Source organism: Molothrus aeneus, chromosome 3 (genome assembly GCF_037042795.1).
Source record: "Molothrus aeneus isolate 106 chromosome 3, BPBGC_Maene_1.0, whole genome shotgun sequence".
NCBI classification, from domain to species: domain Eukaryota; kingdom Metazoa; phylum Chordata; class Aves; order Passeriformes; family Icteridae; genus Molothrus; species Molothrus aeneus.
In genome coordinates, this window is record NC_089648.1 from 95,684,680 (window position 1) to 95,705,329 (window position 20,650).

Sequence of the window (20,650 nt, forward strand, 5' to 3'; positions counted from 1 at the left end):
CTTTTTAATATTGACAGCAGTAGTGAGAGAGAGGACAGACTTCACTGAGAGGACATTAGTATAATACTTCCTGTCATACCATGAAAGTTATATGTTTCCTTTGTTTTATAAATATTAATGCATTAACAGTGGAATTTTCAGTATTAGAATCATGATTTGAGAAAGTGCTATTCACAATTAACTTACTACCTATGTACTCCCAGATTCCAGAAGAATAGCACACCAAAATCAAAATGCTTCCCACAGAAAGAAAATTAAAAAAGCCTAAAAACAGCCATACTGCTTTCTATGGCATTCTTTGGATGCATGTTCAGTGATTCAGTTAATTAGTAGCATTGAGTTTGAGCTCTATCTTTCAAAACCTAAGCATGAAAGTAGTATCTTACCTTGTATCTCTAATGAGAGGTGCACTTCCCAGTTTAAAGCAGATCTTTTCCCCACCACAAGTTGTTTGCCTTAAAGAAAAGCTTTCTGCCAGATCAAACCCTGTAAAATAGAACACAATACAATACAATTATAATGGAATTTAAATACTGTAAGTAAAAAATAATTTTTAGCATACTTGAATACAAGCATATTAGCATTTCTAGAATATAGACTGACAAGATATTTTGAAAAGTAGAACTTGAAGTCAGAAAAGCTTTCAATATTTATTTTATAAGAACTATTCATGCAAAATTCGCTTGGTAGATGACTTTAAAACTTGAAAAATGAATTTGCTAGTTCTTTTAACATTTGAATGGATAAGAATGCTGGATGATTGGAAAAAAACATGGAAATTAGTGTGGCTGCCAAACTTGAACCAATATTTTTGGGGAAAAACATGTTCTGGGATGCTGCCACCTTCCTGGTAGCAGCAGCAGCTTTTGGTGCTTGGGGATGGCATTCTGTCCTAACCTTTCAATTTTAAAGCCAGCTTCAGTCAGACTATAATTACATCCAGCAATCATTAGCAGCTAATTAATACAGATATCCATATTAGCTTGGTCATTTACCTGATACACCACGACTGTCTCTGTTGATTTGTTTGAGATGACGGGAAACAGTTTTCATTAAAGGACACACAGCACCTTCAAGAGAACACAGTTTATTATCTATGGTAAAATGGTATCAAACTAACAGGAATTGAACAAACTATCATGGCAGTTATGGTAATATTGACAGGAATGTTTCTTTTTGTCACTTTAGGATATGAAAAGCAGCAATAAACCAAATTACAAAATCTAATCAAAAGCAAATTTTATACTAAACTTCCAATAATATAAGCAGATGGAATTTTTATCACATTTTAATTCAGCTGCCTGTGGTTGAAGTTCATATAAACAATATAGCCAGAAGAAAACCATTAAATTCTTACCATGCTGTTCCCATTTATAACACTCTATAAAGCAGCAATATCTGTTCCAAGTTCTTTTTGTATTTCTCACTGTATTACTAGAAAATATTTTCCCCCATTCATGAATATGAAACAATATTGTATTTTGGGGAAAAAAAGCACAAAAATTAAGTAGGGGAGTAGTCTGGACCAAAGTATTTTCGTAAGCAAACAGAATGTTCTAAAATTTGGAACACAGTAAACTGAGGTTAAATCTAACTGAACCCTCAGATAAGACACTGTATTATTAATATGCAATATTAATCATTATTACTTCTTACTTGCACTAAGTCCTTTATGCTCTTTTTTTAATAGATATACAAGAATGTCCACTTTTAAGAAGGAAATACAGGAAAATGTCACTTTTGTGCAGGGGTCTGAAATAAGGCTTGCTATTTAACAAGTTTTGCAAATAGCCCTGCTAAATTCTAAAAAAAAAAAAACCCTAGTAAATCAAAGATGACAAGTTGGCCTGTCAGTTTATCAAGCACAGAGCTTTGTGAGCTGATGCAACTGAAAAGATGTCCAAGGTGTATCTGAAGCTGCTGAGCAGTGAAGGTCAAGGCACTTTCTGAACCATTAGTTCAATTAAAAAAGTAAGGAACGTCCTATCATTAACCCGGAAATTATCTATATTTGAATGTTTCATGAGAGCATCCAGACCAAACATTGGTATTAAAAATGGCAATATTTGTAACCTTAAAGCATGTGAAATTTGTCATTCATTCTGTAGTTATGTAGAAAGCATATTATCCTTCAAAACTCTTAAATGCTATCAAATATATTTCAGAATTTGATCTCGATTGAGAATGGCTAATTGGAAATAACCAGTAAAAGTGACAATATATCATATAATACAGACATAAAGACACTCCCTGATAATGTAGTTAATGAAAGCTATGTTAACTATTTTAAGAACAGACTGGGTGAAACATTTTTTTTTTTTTGTAAGATTCATTAAGTTCCATGTGCTTCACATGTAAAAATCACAGTCACAACTAACAATTGACTACTACAAGTATCATCACAGATAAATTAATTTACTTCTAAGGCTCTCAGAGAATAAATTTTTTTCTTTCCCTCATATAGATCCATAAATACGTGGATATGCATGTTTTTCCCTGTACAGATAGAGTTTCATGATGAGATTAAATATATGCATGAAAAACTCTGTAAATTCCCATTCCCCAGAAAAGACACCGAACTGTAAAGAATATTCATGTTGAAAACTCTGAAGTGGAATCTTTCATCATTCTTGGTTAGCAGGAAGTTTTATACAGTGAGAAAAGCATTTGCTGGAATTACACAGTAACATAGCAATTTCAATACACCAGTTGATATATACACACATGGGACAGAGACAGGTTCACCTTAGATACCCTTTAGTTTACAAACCTCAAGCTTCAATCAAATACAGATTATTGAACTATAGAATTCACAGCCACTCTAAACCAATGAATGATGTTAGGGTACATTTACATAACTATAGCTCTAAGAAATAAGCTGGCATAAAGGAAGCCATTTATGGCTGAAGTCACAAAAGAATGTCAGACATACATGGATAGATGTTTTTTCTTAAATCAACAGGTTTCCTAAGGGCCTTTTACAAAAATATTCAATAAATTTCAAGGTAGATTCTCTTTTTGGTTAAATTCTTGGCAGTACTTATAAGAGCAGACAAAGAGTATTTATTGCTGATTTTACCCTAAACTGATGTAAGCTTTTGAGGACTTGGGACACAAGTGTGCTTTTTTTTTTTCCCCAGCATTAACTTACATGAGTGTTGAGCAGTGAAAGACTAGAAAGTTTGAGCCTATTCCCCACAGCCACTTTCTTCCAAATAAAGACTCAAGCCTTAATTTTTGTGCTATCCAGATGATAGCGATGATTCCTCACATGCCACAGACTGGACCGTGGACCTATTTTTATCAGTGGCACAACAGTCACACCATAGACAGGCCATTTAAGTGTTATTTATTTATTTGTATTCCACATCCCCAAAAGAACTGAAAGAGTTACACGAATCTTCTATTGCACTCCTTTAGTTCAGTGCTATTCCTTCTACCAGAGAGCTAAGGGAAAACTCTCAAATAACAAGACCAAACTCTCTCCATACCAAGACTGACAACTTTCATTACTATAGAGTGATGAAAATTCTTTCTGCAGTTACAGCTTGCATAGTTAACCTCTTCCACGATTTTTTGACTGCTAGCAGATGCTTAAATTTTCTTTAGCCTGAGACAAAACAGGCAGTTTGCCCATTCAACATGTGGGCAGCTGAATGACAAGGTCTACATGAAGATATTCAGGAAAGAAAAAGAACAAGATAAACACTTGCTGTTAATCCAGTGGGAAACCATGAATCTATCTGGCCTGTTAAAATACATTATTATAAAATTCATGAAATAGTAAGAAGAACAAGCTTACATTTATGCACTAGATTGCCCTGCACATGATAAAACTGCATCTGTGTGGACTAAAATAAAAAATTCATATAAAACCAATGATATCATAAGGTCACGTTAATGTATCTTTAAATTAATGATATCTTTACCTACCCATACAAAAAAGTTGGCCTGGATCTTTATAAATCAATGAGTTCTAGCTATGAGCTTATTAATATAAAGTCAATCCAATAATCTTGAAAGTATTAATTTATTCAGACCAAGCAGGTACATCACAGATCATTGTCTTCTCTCTCATTACTAAGATTAGTAAGAATTTTTGGGGTTTTTTTTCTAATAGCATAATTAAAAAAAAAAAGGCATTGCATCTAGACATATCTGTTGCAACATGCAATGGCGCATTCCAAATTCCTGGAATGATCAGGACACCTGTTGAAGCACACTGCAACTTCCATCTAGGCACCATGCTCAGCTTTCCATTCCATGCAAACAAGGACAAAAGAGACTGTGGTGTGTGCTTCAGTCTCCCTCTTACAGATAGATATCTCTTGTGTGCACTTCCTGAGGGGGAACTGAAACTTCCAATGGGCAGTCTTGGCTTCTTCAGATTCGCGTAACCCGTAATGGCTAGATTCACATCGCAAGTACCCATCTGCTACCTTATAACCAAACTTCACATTGAGGTGAGGTTTTTAGCTGCCATCTACCACCACTGACATGCACATCGCAAAGGCACTGAAGCTTCCATGAGTAGCCATGACCACACCAATGAATGTGGCCAAACACCAAAGCCCAACCTAATGTATACCCATGTCCTGTGTCAACTTGAGCTTCAGGCAGAAACCCATATTACCTAAGATTTTTCTCATACTTCCCATACATGGATCAGGCTTCATAAACACACAGGCAACCTCTTCAGAGCTAGCCACACACCTGCAAATATCAGCAATGATATCCAGTAATATCAAACATATTCATAATGAAGATAAGCAGATCCAGCTGGCTTGCTTTCAAGGTCAAGAATTCAGATTTCTTACATATCTCTAGCTTCAAGTATACAGGCATGTGATTTTTTTGTATTCTTTTATTTTACTCTGTAAAGAAGATTATATTACATTACAATGTTAAAATTAAGACAAGGGTGGGAAGAATGAAGGGAACGTGATACAGTAAAGAAGTTAACTTCAAGTCTGGTGACTATTTAGATGGTTATGAAATAATGTAACAGCATTGGCAGGCAGAAATAAGAAATCCAAGAAACAGAGTTCAAGGATTAGGATATTCACATTAGGCCCCTGGAGAACTATATTCTCCCATGAAGACGAGTAAGTAGTGAAAAGCAGGATTTCATATTATTTGAGACAACCAGCACCACTCAACTTCAACTTCTCAACTTCAACACACTCAACACACCTCTCAACTTCATTGAGACAACCAGCACTGCTTCACCAAGGGCAAGTCTTGCATGACTAACTCAGTGGCCTTGCACAATGGAGTGACTGCATCAGTGGACAAGGGAAGAGCTATGGATGTCACCTGGATTTCTGCAAGGCCTTTGACATGGTCCCCACAATATCTCTGAATTGTAGAGGCTGGGATTTGCTGTGTGGACTGCTCAGAGAATGATGAATTGGTTGGACAGTCACATCCAGAGGGGAGTGGTCAACTCCTCAATCTCCAGATGGAAAACAGTGGCAAATGGTGTTCTGTTTGGGATCAATGTTATTTAATTAATTAATGACATAGATGAAGGGATTGACTGCACCCTCAGCACATTTGCAGATGACACCAAGCTGAGTGATGCAGTTGACACACCTGAAGGACAGGATGTCATCCAGAGGGACCTGGACAAGTCTGAGAATTGGGCTCATAGGAATCTTGTGAGGTTCAATAACGTCATGAGAATGCTGCACCTGGGCAATGCTCAGTTTCAAAACAAGCTGAGAGTTGAAGGAATTGAGAGCAGCCCTGACAAGAAGGCTTTGAGAATACTGATGGATGAAAAGCTGGAGATGAGCTGACAATGTGTGCTCACATCCCAGAAAACCAATCATATCCTGGGCTACATCTAAAGAAGCATGGCTAGCAGATCAAGAGAAGTGATTCTGCCCATCAGCTCTCACGAAAAGCCCCCCACCCTGACTACTATATCCAACTCCAGGGCCCCAGCACAAGAAAGATGTGGACCTGCTGGAACTGGTGCAAAGGAAGGCCACAAAAACCATCAGAGAGCTGGGACATCTCTCCTGAGAACTAAGGTTTTCAGCCTGGAGAAGAGAAGGCTCCAGGGGGACCTTATTACATCCTTCTAGCCAGTGGGCCTATAAGAAAGATGGGTACAGACTTGTCATCAGGATCTGTGGTGACAGGACAAGGGCTAATGGTTTTAAATAAAAGAAGTTAGATTTAGACTAAACTTGACAATAATGGTGGTGAAACACTGGAATATGTTGCCCAGAGAAGTGGTAGATGGCCCATCCCTGGAAACATTCAAGGCCAGGTCAGATGGGAATGTCAGGACTATGAAGACATTGTATGTGAGAGAAACTATAGGGTCATTATACTGATTTGGAGAAGTATCTAGTGGTACTAAAGCATTAAAACCAAAAAGCTGAACTGATTTGCATACTTGAAATCACTCACTGTATTTGGGCTAGAGCGCCTATCTAAAATCATGATCCATAGCCAATACTTTTCACAGCACGTTCCATGTCAAAAGACAAGGAAAATTCACCATGCCTATTAGTCTCAGCACTCTGTTTATACTACATTTTTCATGGATTAGCAAGTGGCTTTAAAAAACTCTAATTGTAAAAGAAAGTCAAAAAAGAAGCAATGATCTGGGAATGAGACAGAACAGTAATATTCTTAATATAAAACTGTCACGAATAATCAAATTAGAACTTCACATGTCACTACAGAAAGAGCTAACGTCCACACTCAAACCCCAAATATTCCCAATAATAATAAGTCGACAACATGAAGAAAGTATGCTTGCAGTCAGATCAAAAATATGCCTCCGGAAAACTCCTGAACTCTCTCCCCTCAGATTTGCTATACCCCATCATGGGAAGCGAGTGCTTCCTTCTAATGAACACTAAGCATATCAAAACATGAGAACTGAAAGAAATCTATATGAAACTAATGCTTACTGGCACCCTCAGAGCCTAAGGAGGACTGCTCCAAGAAGATCCAGCATACTCTCTCAGCCTCCGACTCTTTTTTCAATTCTGGTATTTATTCATTACAATATTGGTCCAATGAATAAGTCAAAGTATATTCAGCATGTCTGCTCAGAAAGCTCAAATCAATCCTTCTCCTAACACACTTCCTCCCCTCACCACCCTCAAATTAATTCTAGTCTACACTTTTCCATGTATTTGAAGCCATTCTTTTAGATTCAAGTGGATTGGGTAAGAAATTTCAAGATGTAAATATAATAATTTCAGATCCTACCTAAAGGTGCTTTGCTGGAAAAGTTTCCATTTTAGCCCAGAGAAATAAATGCTATGCATATGTTGTTGAAGGAAGAAAACCAAAAAGATCATCTAGGCAGATATTGAAGGACAGATGCTGATTTAAACAGAACTTGTACATGGGAAGGAACAAAGGCCCAAGAAAGAACAACTGAATACAAGACAGGAAAAAAAGTCCCAAACCTTTAGATATTACTCTCTCCATGAAGAAAGCAGATTTCAAATTTGTAACAGATTAACCTGCATACAAATTATAAAACTGGAGCAAGACAACTTTGCCACACAGAGGAGTCAGTTCAGCTGAACAGAGGAGAGTAACAAAAGGTTGGCAGAAGGATCTGTACCACTTTTACCACTGCTCCACTCCTGGGTCCATTCTTTCCCAACTCCTGCTTTCCGGTCTATAACTTGCATTTCTTTTTTCAATGGTAACCATTCCTGCAAACTCTACTAGAGTCTCTTTCCTCTTATCAACTGGAGTTTATCTCCAGGCTTAACTTACACACCTGCTGTTGGCAGAGCTGCTCAAGCTGGCAGCTATCAGCTTGTTATTCCTCACCATCTGCCTGTACCTCCACAAACGGAAGGAGCCTCTTTCAAGTGCACACCCTCAGTTATTCACAGGAGAGGTTCAACCTCTCCTTTTCTTCCTCGCAGTTCAATTGGACCCATATTTGATCTATTTGTGGCAATCAGGCTAAGGAAAACTGCAACTTCACCATGGGCTGCTTAGCTACAAACTTCTAACAGAATGTACTTCATAGTTCAGATACACTGTTTATTTGCAGTTCAGTGTATCTGCCACATCTTCTGTGGCTGGTCCAACTTTTACTAAGGCATCATTTCATTAGAAAAAAAATATAAAAGAAAAGAGACATTGCTTCCTGGAATTTTGTTTTAACATTTTCAGTCTATATCACTAGGGAACCTTCCATACTAGCACCATTTTAGCACTTTAAAAACGTCCCTTCTGCAACCCACTACCTAGCAATGACAGAATAAAACCTATTTATCTTCTTTCAGACAGAATGATTTCACAGCTATGATGTAGACTTGCTCTCTCAGAGGGGTTAAGAATAATTCATCAGCAGAGCACTTAGCCTCACTGCCCTAAAAATATAAGGGGAAAAAAACTTTGACTTAAATTCTGGCTCTTCACAATGCATTATTATTACCTCAGAGCCCACACATTACACTTATTATTTATTCATTATTACTGTTTATATTTTCCAGGGGGAGTAAAAGGATTATTTTTCTAGTCATGGACTTTTAAATTTCTTGGGCCTGAGTTATAAATGAGTTATTAAAATTCAAAGTTGTTGTTGTTGTGTGTGTAGTTTCTATTATCTTTTATAAGATTTCTGGAAAGGAGCAACATTACTAAGAGTTAATTTTATTTTTGAGAAAAAACCCAAGTCAATTTAAATAGCAATAAACATGTTTTCCTTGCTAATAATTTTAGAAAATTATAATAAGTTGAAGTACTTGCTGAGGCTGAGTAATTCTAGAAAACTGATGTTCTATATTTGACAAGCACATATGATGTGCCTTTAAGACAGAATTTGCCACATTCTGGAGAGTTAATGTAGAGTTTAAGTGAGAACACTAGATAACATGTGGAAAGTAAAAGAAAGAGGAAAACAGAGAAATCTGAGAAAATTTGCAGAAGATGGGAAACAGCTTTTAAGTTAAACAATATCTTTTTATTTCTTTTCCCCATCTTCTTAGGAAAAAAAGGGTTTTTTTCACTCTGTGTGAAATATATGACCCAGTTTAGGAATTAAGTATAGGTGCAGTTAACATGGGCATTAGATTGTTTAGGTCAATGTGATAACTGGTCTGCACTAATAAAGCCATATGATTCTGTTCACAAAAGTTTTGCAAACTCTGATTTATAATCTTGTTTTGTATGGTAGGAAAAGAAAAGTACAAAATGAAACTCCTAGGAACTACAATTACCTCCAAACATGAATCTTCCAAGCACAGGAAGCAGAAAAGCTGCTCTGGAACTGCTTCAAACTTAGTTCATTTCAGAAAAGAGATTAAAACAACCTCGTATAATTTTATTTGTTCACATTGTTTATTTTCTCTGTGCTCTTGTTATTTGCTAAAAATTTTTCAGTATTGAGATTTATGCCTTTGGTCTGTGATGGACAAGAAAAATAGAAGTACCTGTGTGGTCACTGACAGCCAGAGAAGTAGAAACAGGAAGGAGGAAGACTGCCATACAAAGCCAAACTATGCAGGATCCAATGTACTTCATCTCCCCCTGGACACATGTGAACAAACAGCTACAAATCTGAAACAAAAAATAAGCATATTCAGAACAATCTCATCTTATTCTTCTCACCTCACCTTGTCAGAATGCTGCAAACAAGAACTTCTTAACTGTGAAGAGGAGTTGCTAGTCATATACAAGTGTATAATTTTTCAGTTTAAGGAGCTACAAAAAAGGTTTATGCCAGTTTGGAAATAAATGATAAATATCCTCCTTTTTAGTTCTTTATTAATGAACGCAGAAGTAACACCTTAGAAATGCTAACTTGGAGATATTAATTGTAAAGGCACTGAATATTCATTTAATTAGTAATTACTATTTTTCTTTTATATTTCTCCCCAAATTATTTTTCATTATTCAATATATTAGTTAAACTGTTTGGTGTCACAACACTTACAGTGACTGCTAAGGTAGTCCTCAAATGGAACAAAGGCAACATGCAATTGTTTAACCACAAAAGAAACCAAAATGCAGTATTTCTCCACCTTGCAAAGTGCCTAGAGCAGCCTATACTGAATTTCTAGTTTAAATCTCATAAAAGTACAGGCTTCAACAACACAAACTGGTACTGTCATTAGAGGACAAAAGCTTCTTTCTAAGCCAACTGCGACATATAAATACACATGAATTTAATGAAACATAGAAAATATCTAATGTTTTTCTAATCACATCTTCTGTAAGAAAAGGAAATCACGTACCTAAGATACAATTGTTATAATTATTTTTGCAAGGCACCTTATTTATCATGAAAGCTATTCTGTCATATACTGACAGCAACTACATCATGATTAACTTTTCTAGCCTTCCTACCAGCAGCAAAGCGAATACATGTTCAAATGAATTATCATTTAATTTCCTGCACCTGCTTTACAAGCAGGCATCGGGAATTGAGTAGAGCTGCCGCTCCGGAGGTCTGCTTTTGTGCAGGGCTCTGATCACCAGCACCGCCACCCCCTCGCTGCCGCCGCACCTCCGGGCTTGGGTCCTCTCCCGCCGGCTGCTCCAGGAGGCTCCGCTCCCTCGCACCCCCGGAGCCCACGGGGCGCCCGTGCAGCGACGCGAGCCCCGGCAGCGCAGACTCCGACCCGGCAGCGCCGGCAGCCCCGTTTCCCTTGGATCGAGCCGTGTTTGCCGGAGGGAGGGTTCAGCCCTCCGGGCGGGAAGGCAAGCGGGCAGCTCTCCCAGCCGGGCAGCGCCCCCGCCCCGCTACCGGAGCCGCTCTCCGGCCCCCGCCCCGGGCTCCCTCCGCCGCGCCCGCCCCGTCTCCCCGGCCCCTGCCCGCGGCGCCGGGACCCGCGGCAGCCCGGGCAGCAAGCGAGGGGCAGGCGGCCGCCGCCGCTTCCTCCGCAGCCCCGGGGCGGAGCGGGGCCAGGAGCCCGCCCGGCCGGCGGCGCCTGCGAGCGGGGCAGCCCCGGGGCGGTGGCGGCGGCACCTGCGCCGGGCCAGCAGGTGAGGGGCCGCCCCCGGCCCCCGGCGGCCCCATCGGGCCGGGACTCGGCCGCGGCACCGCCGGGCTGTGCCCGAGAGCCGCGGGCGGCGCGGTGCCCCCTCCCCGCAGGGCACTGCCCGCCCGAGCCGCTGCTCGCTCACCAGCGCGCTCACACCCGCTGCGGGCAGGCCACCCGGCACGCCTGCTAGTTACAAGGTAGGCTTTTAAATGTAAATATATGCACAATCAGCACAGTGGCAATTCGCAACAGTTTCATCAGTTTTGTAAATTACTGCTCATTTAGCAGGGCTGTTTTTATTTGCATATCTTAGCGTACACCTATTGCCACCCACTAGCATATACAATGTATTTACAGAATCACGAGCAGAATACTATGGCGCAGGCTGATTACAGTATGTTAAAAACTTACGGTATACATCATGTTTATATAAGACGTAGTTAACATTAGCAATGATAAACTTAAGTGGCAATTTTGGAAATCAAAACCAAAAACCCTTGAACAAAAACACCTCAAAACAAGCCAGGAATAGTGTAGCATGTGTGAGTGTGCACATGTAAGATGTTTAGATAATTGACTACACATAGTGAGTGGCTTACCTTTATTTTTTTTATTGGTGTGTCCCCCAGAAGCACTGAAAATGCCTGTACAGAGCTGCTGTAGTGCCGAGGAGTTGCTAGAGTGAGTCTCCAAAGAGTGGTAGAGGGGGATGCAGCTCTGTCCTTATTAGTCTCACAGTGTGACCCTCCCACTCAGTGAGCACAGAATACTCTGCAAGAAAGAACAAACAGCCACCCAGACACAGATTTTACGTAATTATATGTGTGCATCCCAAGTCAGGTAACAATGTAAGAAATGTTTGGAGTTTTTTCTCCTTCCCCCTACCTCTCTAAAAGCACCCTCTCAGCAGTTCCATAAATTAGACAGCCGTGGTATGAATGCATGAATGAAAGAGTATCTGGTTTCTTGCTGTGAAGAACCAATTATGTACATTATTACACTGGCAGAAACTAGCTTTTATCTTTTAAGTGTAAGCATACTTTAATTTTAGATACTTTTATATACTTCACCATAAATTTAAAAATCAGCCATGCAAGCAACCAAGAGAGTACACCTATTTATGGCACTGATGCTGTAATGCACAGTGAATTACAGAAATTTGTTCTGCCTTTTAAAATCTATCATTTGAAAACCTGAATGTTCTTGAACTTGTAATATCATCTGTCTGTGATGGCATGGTGAGACTGAGCACTGCCACTGGCTCTTAGCTGAATTTGCCAAACTGCACTTCTGTCAGGTTCTCCAAGTGTGCTTGTGGCAGTTTTCTGAATTGCACTTTAAAGATGTGAACCAGATAGAAGGACAAAGAGAAGTAAAACAACTAGAAACAGATATAGAGAAGACAGAGAGTAGGGCCTCAGTATATTATTTATTTATTTATTTATTTATATCCAGGACATATTTTACCTTTTTCTAGTTGAATTATTCTGACAGGAGAAAAAAGGAAGGTGGTCATATGAAAATTTATCAGCTTAACATCAATTTAGCCAATTAGTCTTCAGATCAGAAAATATATAGGGTAAACTTTCTTCTACCCCCAGCTCCCATACCCCAAATCCTCCCACCCACTCAGCAGATTTTGTTTCCTCAGTGTTTCCTCATTTCAATCAAGATAACTAGCCAGTATAACCAACAAATCACATGGAAAGACATGATTATCTTCCTGGTTTGAATTTCAAAACAGTTGTTGTTCTTCCCAACTTAGAATCACGAGAGAAAGATGAAATTGCAGCTTACGTACACATCTGCTGGGGTGTTTTATTCCACGGCTTGCCACAGGCTTGTGGTGTAACTTTAGGCAAGTCACACTTCTTGCTTGCTCATTCTGAAAATTACAGAAAGTAAAGCTGTCTTACCTCTCAGGATGAGGTGCAAGAGCCCAATCCCACAGCTGACAAATCATCGGAGCATTCTTCTTCTCCTTCAGACTGTTCATTTGATAAAGGCCTCAATGCTGAGCCCTAATTCTGTGTTTCAGAGTTGTGAGATCCTCAGTTGAAACACCCTTTGTAAAAAGTCTGCTCATAATAAAAGGCATCATTTTTTTTTTAATTTGAGAAGAATTGCATTTCTCATTGCTCTTTCAAGCTACAAGATTCTAATTTTTTTTACTTCTTTTTACATGTTCTAAATACCTAGATTCATCTACTTTACATGTCTCATTAATTTCAACAGTCTCATTAATTTCAATAAAATATAAGCTCTGAAGTTGCTAAGCATTTTAATTGCATAAGAGTTTGCACATACAATCAGTTTATCCTTTAAAGAAATATTTCTGCTTCTTAAAATTTCAGTAATGCTTCAAGGTCCAGACCCAAATACGGTCTTCATTTCCTGTAAAGCAAGGATGTTACTTCCCTTGCAAAATACTGACACTACAAATAGAAAACTAAATACCTTATTTGGACCATGTAAACTTAAAAAAATACTTTACATCTGCATGAAAGCAATAAGTAGAAGAATTAGAAACTGCTACAACCTTCTCTGACTAATACATACACATAATGTACTCTGGGCCACATCTTCAACTAAACAGGATTATTCCAGTTCGCATAAATCAAAGGAATTACAGGGATTTATACTAGTTGAGGAGCACCACGTTAGGGACTGCCATCATATGTATTTATGGACAACACTGTTCACATTATTAAAAGCAGTTTGAATGACTAGTGACATGAAAATTGGGAAAAAGAAAAACCTTACTGTTTAAAAACCCCTGTCATGACCTCCAAAAACTGGTTTCTCTGTGTCTCCCATAATATAGGAAGCAAAGCCACAACTGGTGACATATCTGTTGCTCCCAGTAACAGCTTAGAAATTCCAAACACTTCCTCACCTGCAGTTACTGATGCAGAGAAAATGTCTATACTTTGTCTTATCTGCTTTAAATCTGGGAAGTACTGGAAAAACTGATAAGCTGAAGCAGCAGCAGCCAATGGATGATATCCCATCTTGTCTTTGCAGCAACATATTTTTCCAGCTATCTCAGAGTTTAGCTAAAGCACACAGAAGGCAGAATTAGACCTGGATCCAGGAAAGAGTCAAGGAAAATACACCAAGAATCAGAAAGTAGAGAAATTTAGGTTTGAAGCCATACTTAGCACAGACATGCAGAGAACATTCCATCTCCTGTGCCAAGGCAAAACTGCTCCACTGAACAGCTTTTACTACAACTACAGTTGCAGGCAAGATGCAGAGGGAAAAGGTGAGAGAATCAGGGGGCTAAAGCACTGACTTTTTTTTATAGAAAACTTTTCTTTATTGCTAACACTCACTTTCACCCTTTTGTTTCTTTTCTTGTCATGATTAGATACCCAAACCAGCCAAGTTGCATAATTCGCTCTCTGCGTGGTGTTAACAGATTTGTCTCCATCTCGTTAGATCCACATTTTAAACTGTTGCTTACAACAACATGTATGCAGGAATGAAGCTGTAGACTTGGACAAAAGTCTTTAAAGGCAGCAGTATCCTACTTGAAAAAAGTTTTGTAAAAGGAGATTAATTTGAAACGCCCCTTACCACGCAATTTCTCGCTGAATGTAGTGCTCAGTGTTTCTGTTCTGTTGAGTAAGCCCTTATGTGGCATTGTTCCTTGCCAGATGATCCTTTCTGCCCTCTGCAAGATTTCCCGGTCACGACAACTGCATTCCACTGAAGCAATTAAAATATAAATGCTTTTAAATACATGAGACTGAACTATGGTGAACTTAGACGAAACAGGTGGAATCCCAGTCCTGGGGAAGTTAATGGAAATTTTAACATTGATGTAAATGGAGCAAAAATGTCACTCAAATGAGGGCACTTTGGCAAAAACTACATAAAAAGGGAATTATTTATATGCATGTGCACACATACTAAGCACTCCTAAGCATCAAAGCCAACAGAAAAGCTGGATGTCACTTGTTTCTGCTATTGGAGACAAAAAGGAAAAAACCCAACTGCTACTTCTTCTACTGCATACTTAAGCAGCTCTCAGATTTTCAGTAGGGGCCAAAATAACTCAAAAAAAATACAGACAGAAAACTTATCATTATAGTTTTGTGGTATTTGTTGTCTTAGCTCAGGCATTTTCTCTACTCTTTGACACTTTACAATGTGTCCTAAAATAACCAATAACCAATACAGACAGAAAACTTATCATTATAGTTTTGTGGTATTTGTTGTCTTAGCTCAGGCATTTTCTCTACTCTTTGACACTTTACAACGTGTCCTAAAATAACCAATTGGTAGTAAGTATAATGGTACAGCAACCAAAAATAAAAAAAGAATGAAAAAAGGTACATTTTTATCTTATCTGCTACTGATAAACCCAATCTCAAAAAATAATCATTCACAATGTTTAGTGTTATCTGGTTCTAATATGTATCATATTTTTAATAGTGGCATTTTAATTCAAAATATACACTTTTCAAAGTAAATAAATCAATGTCATGATATATTGCTCATATTTACCAGTCGCAAACATGCCAAAAGCTCTATCATATGCTTTGAACAGTATTCATTATTATTCAAAAAAATTACATTTCTCAGTATATACTGAAAAATGTAGTATATACTACCCTTAAAGTGTTAGTTCAGAAATTCAAAAGCTAAGTTATTCAAACCTGAAATATTTCTGGATTTGCAGAATTCAGTAAAACATCAGTCCGGGCTTGAAGAAACAATGCCAAGATTAATAGCAATAAAATGTTCCTTATCTAGTGAAAGGCACCAGGCACCACACTTTCCCTTTTCTTCCTATGGATATATATATATATATATATATATATATATATACACACACGCACATATAGCCATACCCAAAACAACTTGACAACTTGGAACAAGTTATCTTGTTTCATGAACCAAAGATACACCAAAAAAAATTAAAGTTCACCACAGTTCTTCTTCCTCTTCTTGCCTTCATATGGAATCTGCCCTACATGTAAAGCAGAAAATACATGCATTATGGTGGCTTTTGTATTGCACAAGAAAAAAGTAAGTGGTCAAACAGCTGATTATGGAAGAGAAGAGCTGAAAGGCAATTTTCTAAAACAAGTGAAAGCTGGTGTCTCCTACTGTTGTGTCCTTTCTAGCCAGAAAATTTGCCCAAATAGTTTTTAAAAATGGAATACTACTGTGATAAATAACCCACTTTTTAGGTCCAGTTATAAAGAGTTTCAAATTTTCAGAAAGTAACTTCTTTAAATTTGCATATGCCATACTAACTGATATATAGTGACCATCAGTTTTATCAACACACAGGAGCTACAATTATATTCACCCATCCAGGATTTTGAGTTCATGCAGAGCTATTTAATATTATGCTATTTCAGTGCTGTCAAGCAACATAAAAATGAAATATTAAAATGACAAGTATTTTATTTACATTTATTGCTGAATAAATAGGCACAATAATCTAAAAATTATTAATAAGTGCATATTTAATCTGTATCTCTGCATTCACGTACTTTGCCTCTCATCTAGGAGTAATAGTCTCAGGGTTTAACCATTATACTTTTAAGAAAGTAGTTTTTTAGATTTATGTAAGCTTCATGTGTAAGCCTAGAGCTATCTTGTTATGGTCTCTGATGTAAAAGAACTATTAATTCAATAGTGTCTAAAAGACTGCAGCTAGAAGACTGAAGTACAAGCAAAAAGAGAAAAAATCTGGCTGTCACATGCCCTTTAAACCAGTCTACTAACCTATACATATTCCAAGTCAATGTCCTGTATCACCCTGTGTATTTATGTGTTTTTGGGAACTGATGATTTCAGCACTAATAGAAGATGACGGTCCAAAGGGAGAACCTATCAGGCCATGTTTGCATGACTATTTGTGTGTTTATGCACTGCGATTCACGTAAAGTTTCCTGTTTACTAGGAATGAAAATTCCAGTGCTACCTCCTAGAAAGGTCACTATTTAAATAAATGGAAGGTTCTTAAAATAAATGTAGCCATGTAATGTATCAAGAGTACCATTTGCCTCAATCTCTACATTGTTTATTTTTGGCACGTCAAAACTGGTTTGTACACAATGGAGAAATTTAATTTTGGAGTAAGACCAAGTGATTTAACATGAAAATGCCATTTTGATGAAGCCTGGAGTTGCTACAAACTGCTTTGGTTTCTTCCCTTTCCTGGTAAGTGGAACCCAGATAAATCTTGTTAGTAAACTGTGTACTTAATCTTGCCAATTAGGCATTGAATAGTTGTGTTGGAACCAATTGTTAATGCTGGAACCAACTATGTTCAAACAGCTTAGACTGGCATCCTGCAACTGTTTAGTTGCACATGATGAAGAGGAAGGAGAGAGAGGAAGGAGAGGAAGGAAGGAGAGGAAGGAGAGAAGGAAGGAAGGAAGGAAGGAAGGAAGGAAGGAAGGAAGGAAGGAAGGAAGGAAGGAAGGAAGGAAGGAAGGAAGGAAGGAAGGAAGGAAGGAAGGAAGGAAGGAAGGAAGGAAGGGAGGGAGGGAGGGAGGGAGGGAGGGAGGGAGGGAGGGAGGGAGAGAAAATCCTGGCTCCAGTGTTGATCCAGCTGATGCTCCAAGAGTTCATGGAGATGCTCCAAGAGTTCATGCTTTTTTGTTGCCCTTGTAGCCCTAGAGTTAAGTTTCTTTCTCCCTAGTAAGTTAGTTAGCATGTACAATTCATTCTTCTTGACTTTTCTGGAAATGGGTTGGAGGGCTTCAGGGATCCTGGGTGGTTTTGATCCTCCCTTACAGTCCATGCCAGCTTCTTCACCTCATTCCAGTGCTGTACTGCATTGTATGTATCTCCAGGAGTCCAAACAAGGACATTTTCCCCAGGAAAGCGCTGCCTCACCTCCATGTTTCCCCCTTTTCTCCAGCCACATCTTGTTCTTTCTCAGAGTGTATTATTTCCAACAGTCCTTGGCTGGCTCCTCCCCTATCAGTACATGAGACATACATATCAGCTCTTTATCTTCTGCGTTTCTACAAGGGGAAGGCACTTTTCACAAAAAACCAAGTTTTTTTGTAATAAAATTGTGTCTGTCCAAATTTTTTTAGCATGAACAGTCGTAGGTTGACATACTTTCAAACCTATGTGTGAAGAAGTAATTCTGGTTCATGTGTTAAAACTAAAAGGTCAGATTTGTTAAAAAATAACAACTTGCAAACTGTTCTAGGACTGAGTTACTCAAAGATTCATCAGTGACATTGAGCCTGTCTCTCCTCTTTGAATATTGCTCCATTTCCGAGAACTTAGAATAGAGGTTGCTTCTTTAAGGAACTGTTAATGTGTTACAGATACTTCACTGGTCTTTAGGGAACTTTAAAGTTTACTCCAACGGATGATTTGACGCCTGGAGAACAAAATTAGAAAAAAAAAAAAACAGGTTAAAACAGAATACACTAAGCCTGTTGGCAGGAGTGGAGAAAAAAAAACCCCAACAAATCAAACAAACAAAAACAAAAACAAAAAAAAAAACGCTAACCATGGAAAGCCTGTAAGAAGAATACATAACCAAAAATGAGGCACACATTTGCTGTTACAAAGGGTTTATCATTCCCACAGAATTACTTCTTGCAATCAGAACCTGGGTTTGACTGCCAAATTAGACTAGCCTGGTTCCAAATGACAAATCTGGCAAGCCTCCTTCAGAGTCCTCCCTAGTGGTGAGCTTTACTGCATAAATCAGTGGGAGTCTGAGTGTATCCCATGTCTGCCTGGGGCACATCGCAGCAAACCTCTGGAGAAGTGTTACCAGTGCACAAAGAAAGAAGCTGTCTATATCCAAGCACACTTCTGAATTACAGCAAGACACAATCCTGTATTGATTGTGAATGTGGTGATTCATGTGAATCAACACATTCACCTGATTTTCTGTGTTCCTGTGGTGTGAAGACCACAGAGTTAATAACCCAAAAGTAGTTTAATCACAAGTTTAAATCCAGCTTTAAGCATTGTTAGTTCAGGCCGAGGGAATTATAGAAGGGAGCTATACTTCTGTCTACACATGCAAGCAAACAGCAAGTGGGCTGAAACCTGAATGCAACTCATGTGAGGCAACAGAGATGTCTAAACTAAAGATGTCATTTCCCTTGGAAAATACAGATTTGGGGCTAACTGTTCTCTCTCTTGATTTTAGAGTGACAGTGTTCTTAAATTCAACATGACACCTTAGTTTCTGAACTGAATCTGGGTGTGATTAAAGGTTTTATAGAATCTGTGGACTTTTAAGCAGTTTAAATAAACTTTATTTATTTAAAGTTTATTTAAATAAAGTTTATTTAAAGACCAGCACAGCTTTTAGATATCTTTAGATAAGGTAGTCTCATGTACTTAGAAATATTTATACTCTTTATGGCTGAAAGTTAACTACAAAAATGAGCTACACTACTGCAACACATTTTATAATTATGTAAATTGTTCACATAGTAAATTGGACTGATATTAATAAATTAGTCAACGTCTATGTTCAGAGGACTTAAAGGAATATTCCACAAGCATTGCCTGCAGAAGACATGGTTAAATAAGAATTTTCAGTTACATCTACATAAAGACCTTCAATTTACTTTTGGACCAGGTCTCCTCAAGAGTTTCATTAACACAAACTCACCTTGGCCTATAGCAAAGGTGTGCATATCCTTTTTAAATATAATCTAAATTTATTATGTAGGAGATGATAAAAATTTAAGTAGTATTTTCAGTGGAGGACTTCCACTCCTGTGATTTTATCAGAGTATTAAAGATGAACATTAAAATTTGTAAAAGAGCATTCTCCACTTGCATTTTAGATCCAGGCAGTACTGAGAGGTAGTCATAACTGCTCAGATCCCTACCTTACTATAATTTCTCGTGTCAGAAGTTAATTCAGAAGTCTTAAATACTTCTCAGTCTATGTCATTGCCATCACTTTGAGTTCAAAAATTGTCCCATCAAACTCCCCAGTCCTCTGCCTTCCTGCATGATGACAGCTGTCTCTAGACTGGAAAGACAAGGCAAGGAAAACCATACAAGGAAAAGGAGCAGGAGGCAGGATGACATTTAGCACATGGGAGGCTAACACTGCTCACCTATATAAACCTATCAGCATTAAGGCCAAGAACACCACAAGTCAGGAAAAAATGAAAATAGAAAAAATACCCTTCACTATTAGAATAACACAATGAGAAACCCTCCTGAAAATAGCTTCATTAACTTAATTTCTGCTTAAATAATACTTAAAAAGAAATGTTAGCATGGTTCATTTAAAAACAGAAACATTTTTAAACATATTAAAAAATCCTTATGTAGAAATAAATTTTTGTAATTCCTTTTCTTACTGTTTTTCCTGAAATAAACTTTCTCCCACAGGAATGACCCCAGTTCCATTAATGACCTTGCCTTCTGCTGTGAGATTTGCTTATTTAGCACATGGTTGTTCTTTCCTGTGCTGCTTACAGAATGCTACTGCTAGATAGCTCCACTCCAGGATCTCACTGGAAAAAATGATAAAAAGAGAGCTAAAAAGTCAGTGCAAGTAAAACACCTCTGTTTTTCTGCTAAGCATCGGAAGTTTATTTAAGATTTTTTACTTAAAGTGAAATTTTGAATTCACAGAGTATTCTCTGGCATAAACTTAATTTGGGCCAGAATGTCACACCTGCTTTCTGTGACCTCCC

At 38.2% G+C, this 20,650-nt stretch overlaps 1 protein-coding gene across 1 annotated transcript in view; it reads right to left on the reverse strand.

Annotated features, from left to right (window-relative positions):
• COL19A1 (collagen type XIX alpha 1 chain) overlaps nucleotides 1–11,595 on the reverse strand; it is a 169,803-nt gene extending 158,208 nt beyond the window's left edge. The window contains exons 1-4 of the mRNA XM_066545914.1: nucleotides 11,582–11,595; nucleotides 9,429–9,555; nucleotides 996–1,070; nucleotides 387–486 (exon numbers count right to left, since the gene is read on the reverse strand). Of these exons, the coding sequence (XP_066402011.1) occupies nucleotides 387–486; nucleotides 996–1,070; nucleotides 9,429–9,519 (266 nt within the window). The 5' untranslated portion in view covers nucleotides 9,520–9,555; nucleotides 11,582–11,595. The remainder of the gene's footprint in view (nucleotides 1–386; nucleotides 487–995; nucleotides 1,071–9,428; nucleotides 9,556–11,581) is intronic.
• Between the last annotated feature and the right edge of the window lie 9,055 nt (nucleotides 11,596–20,650).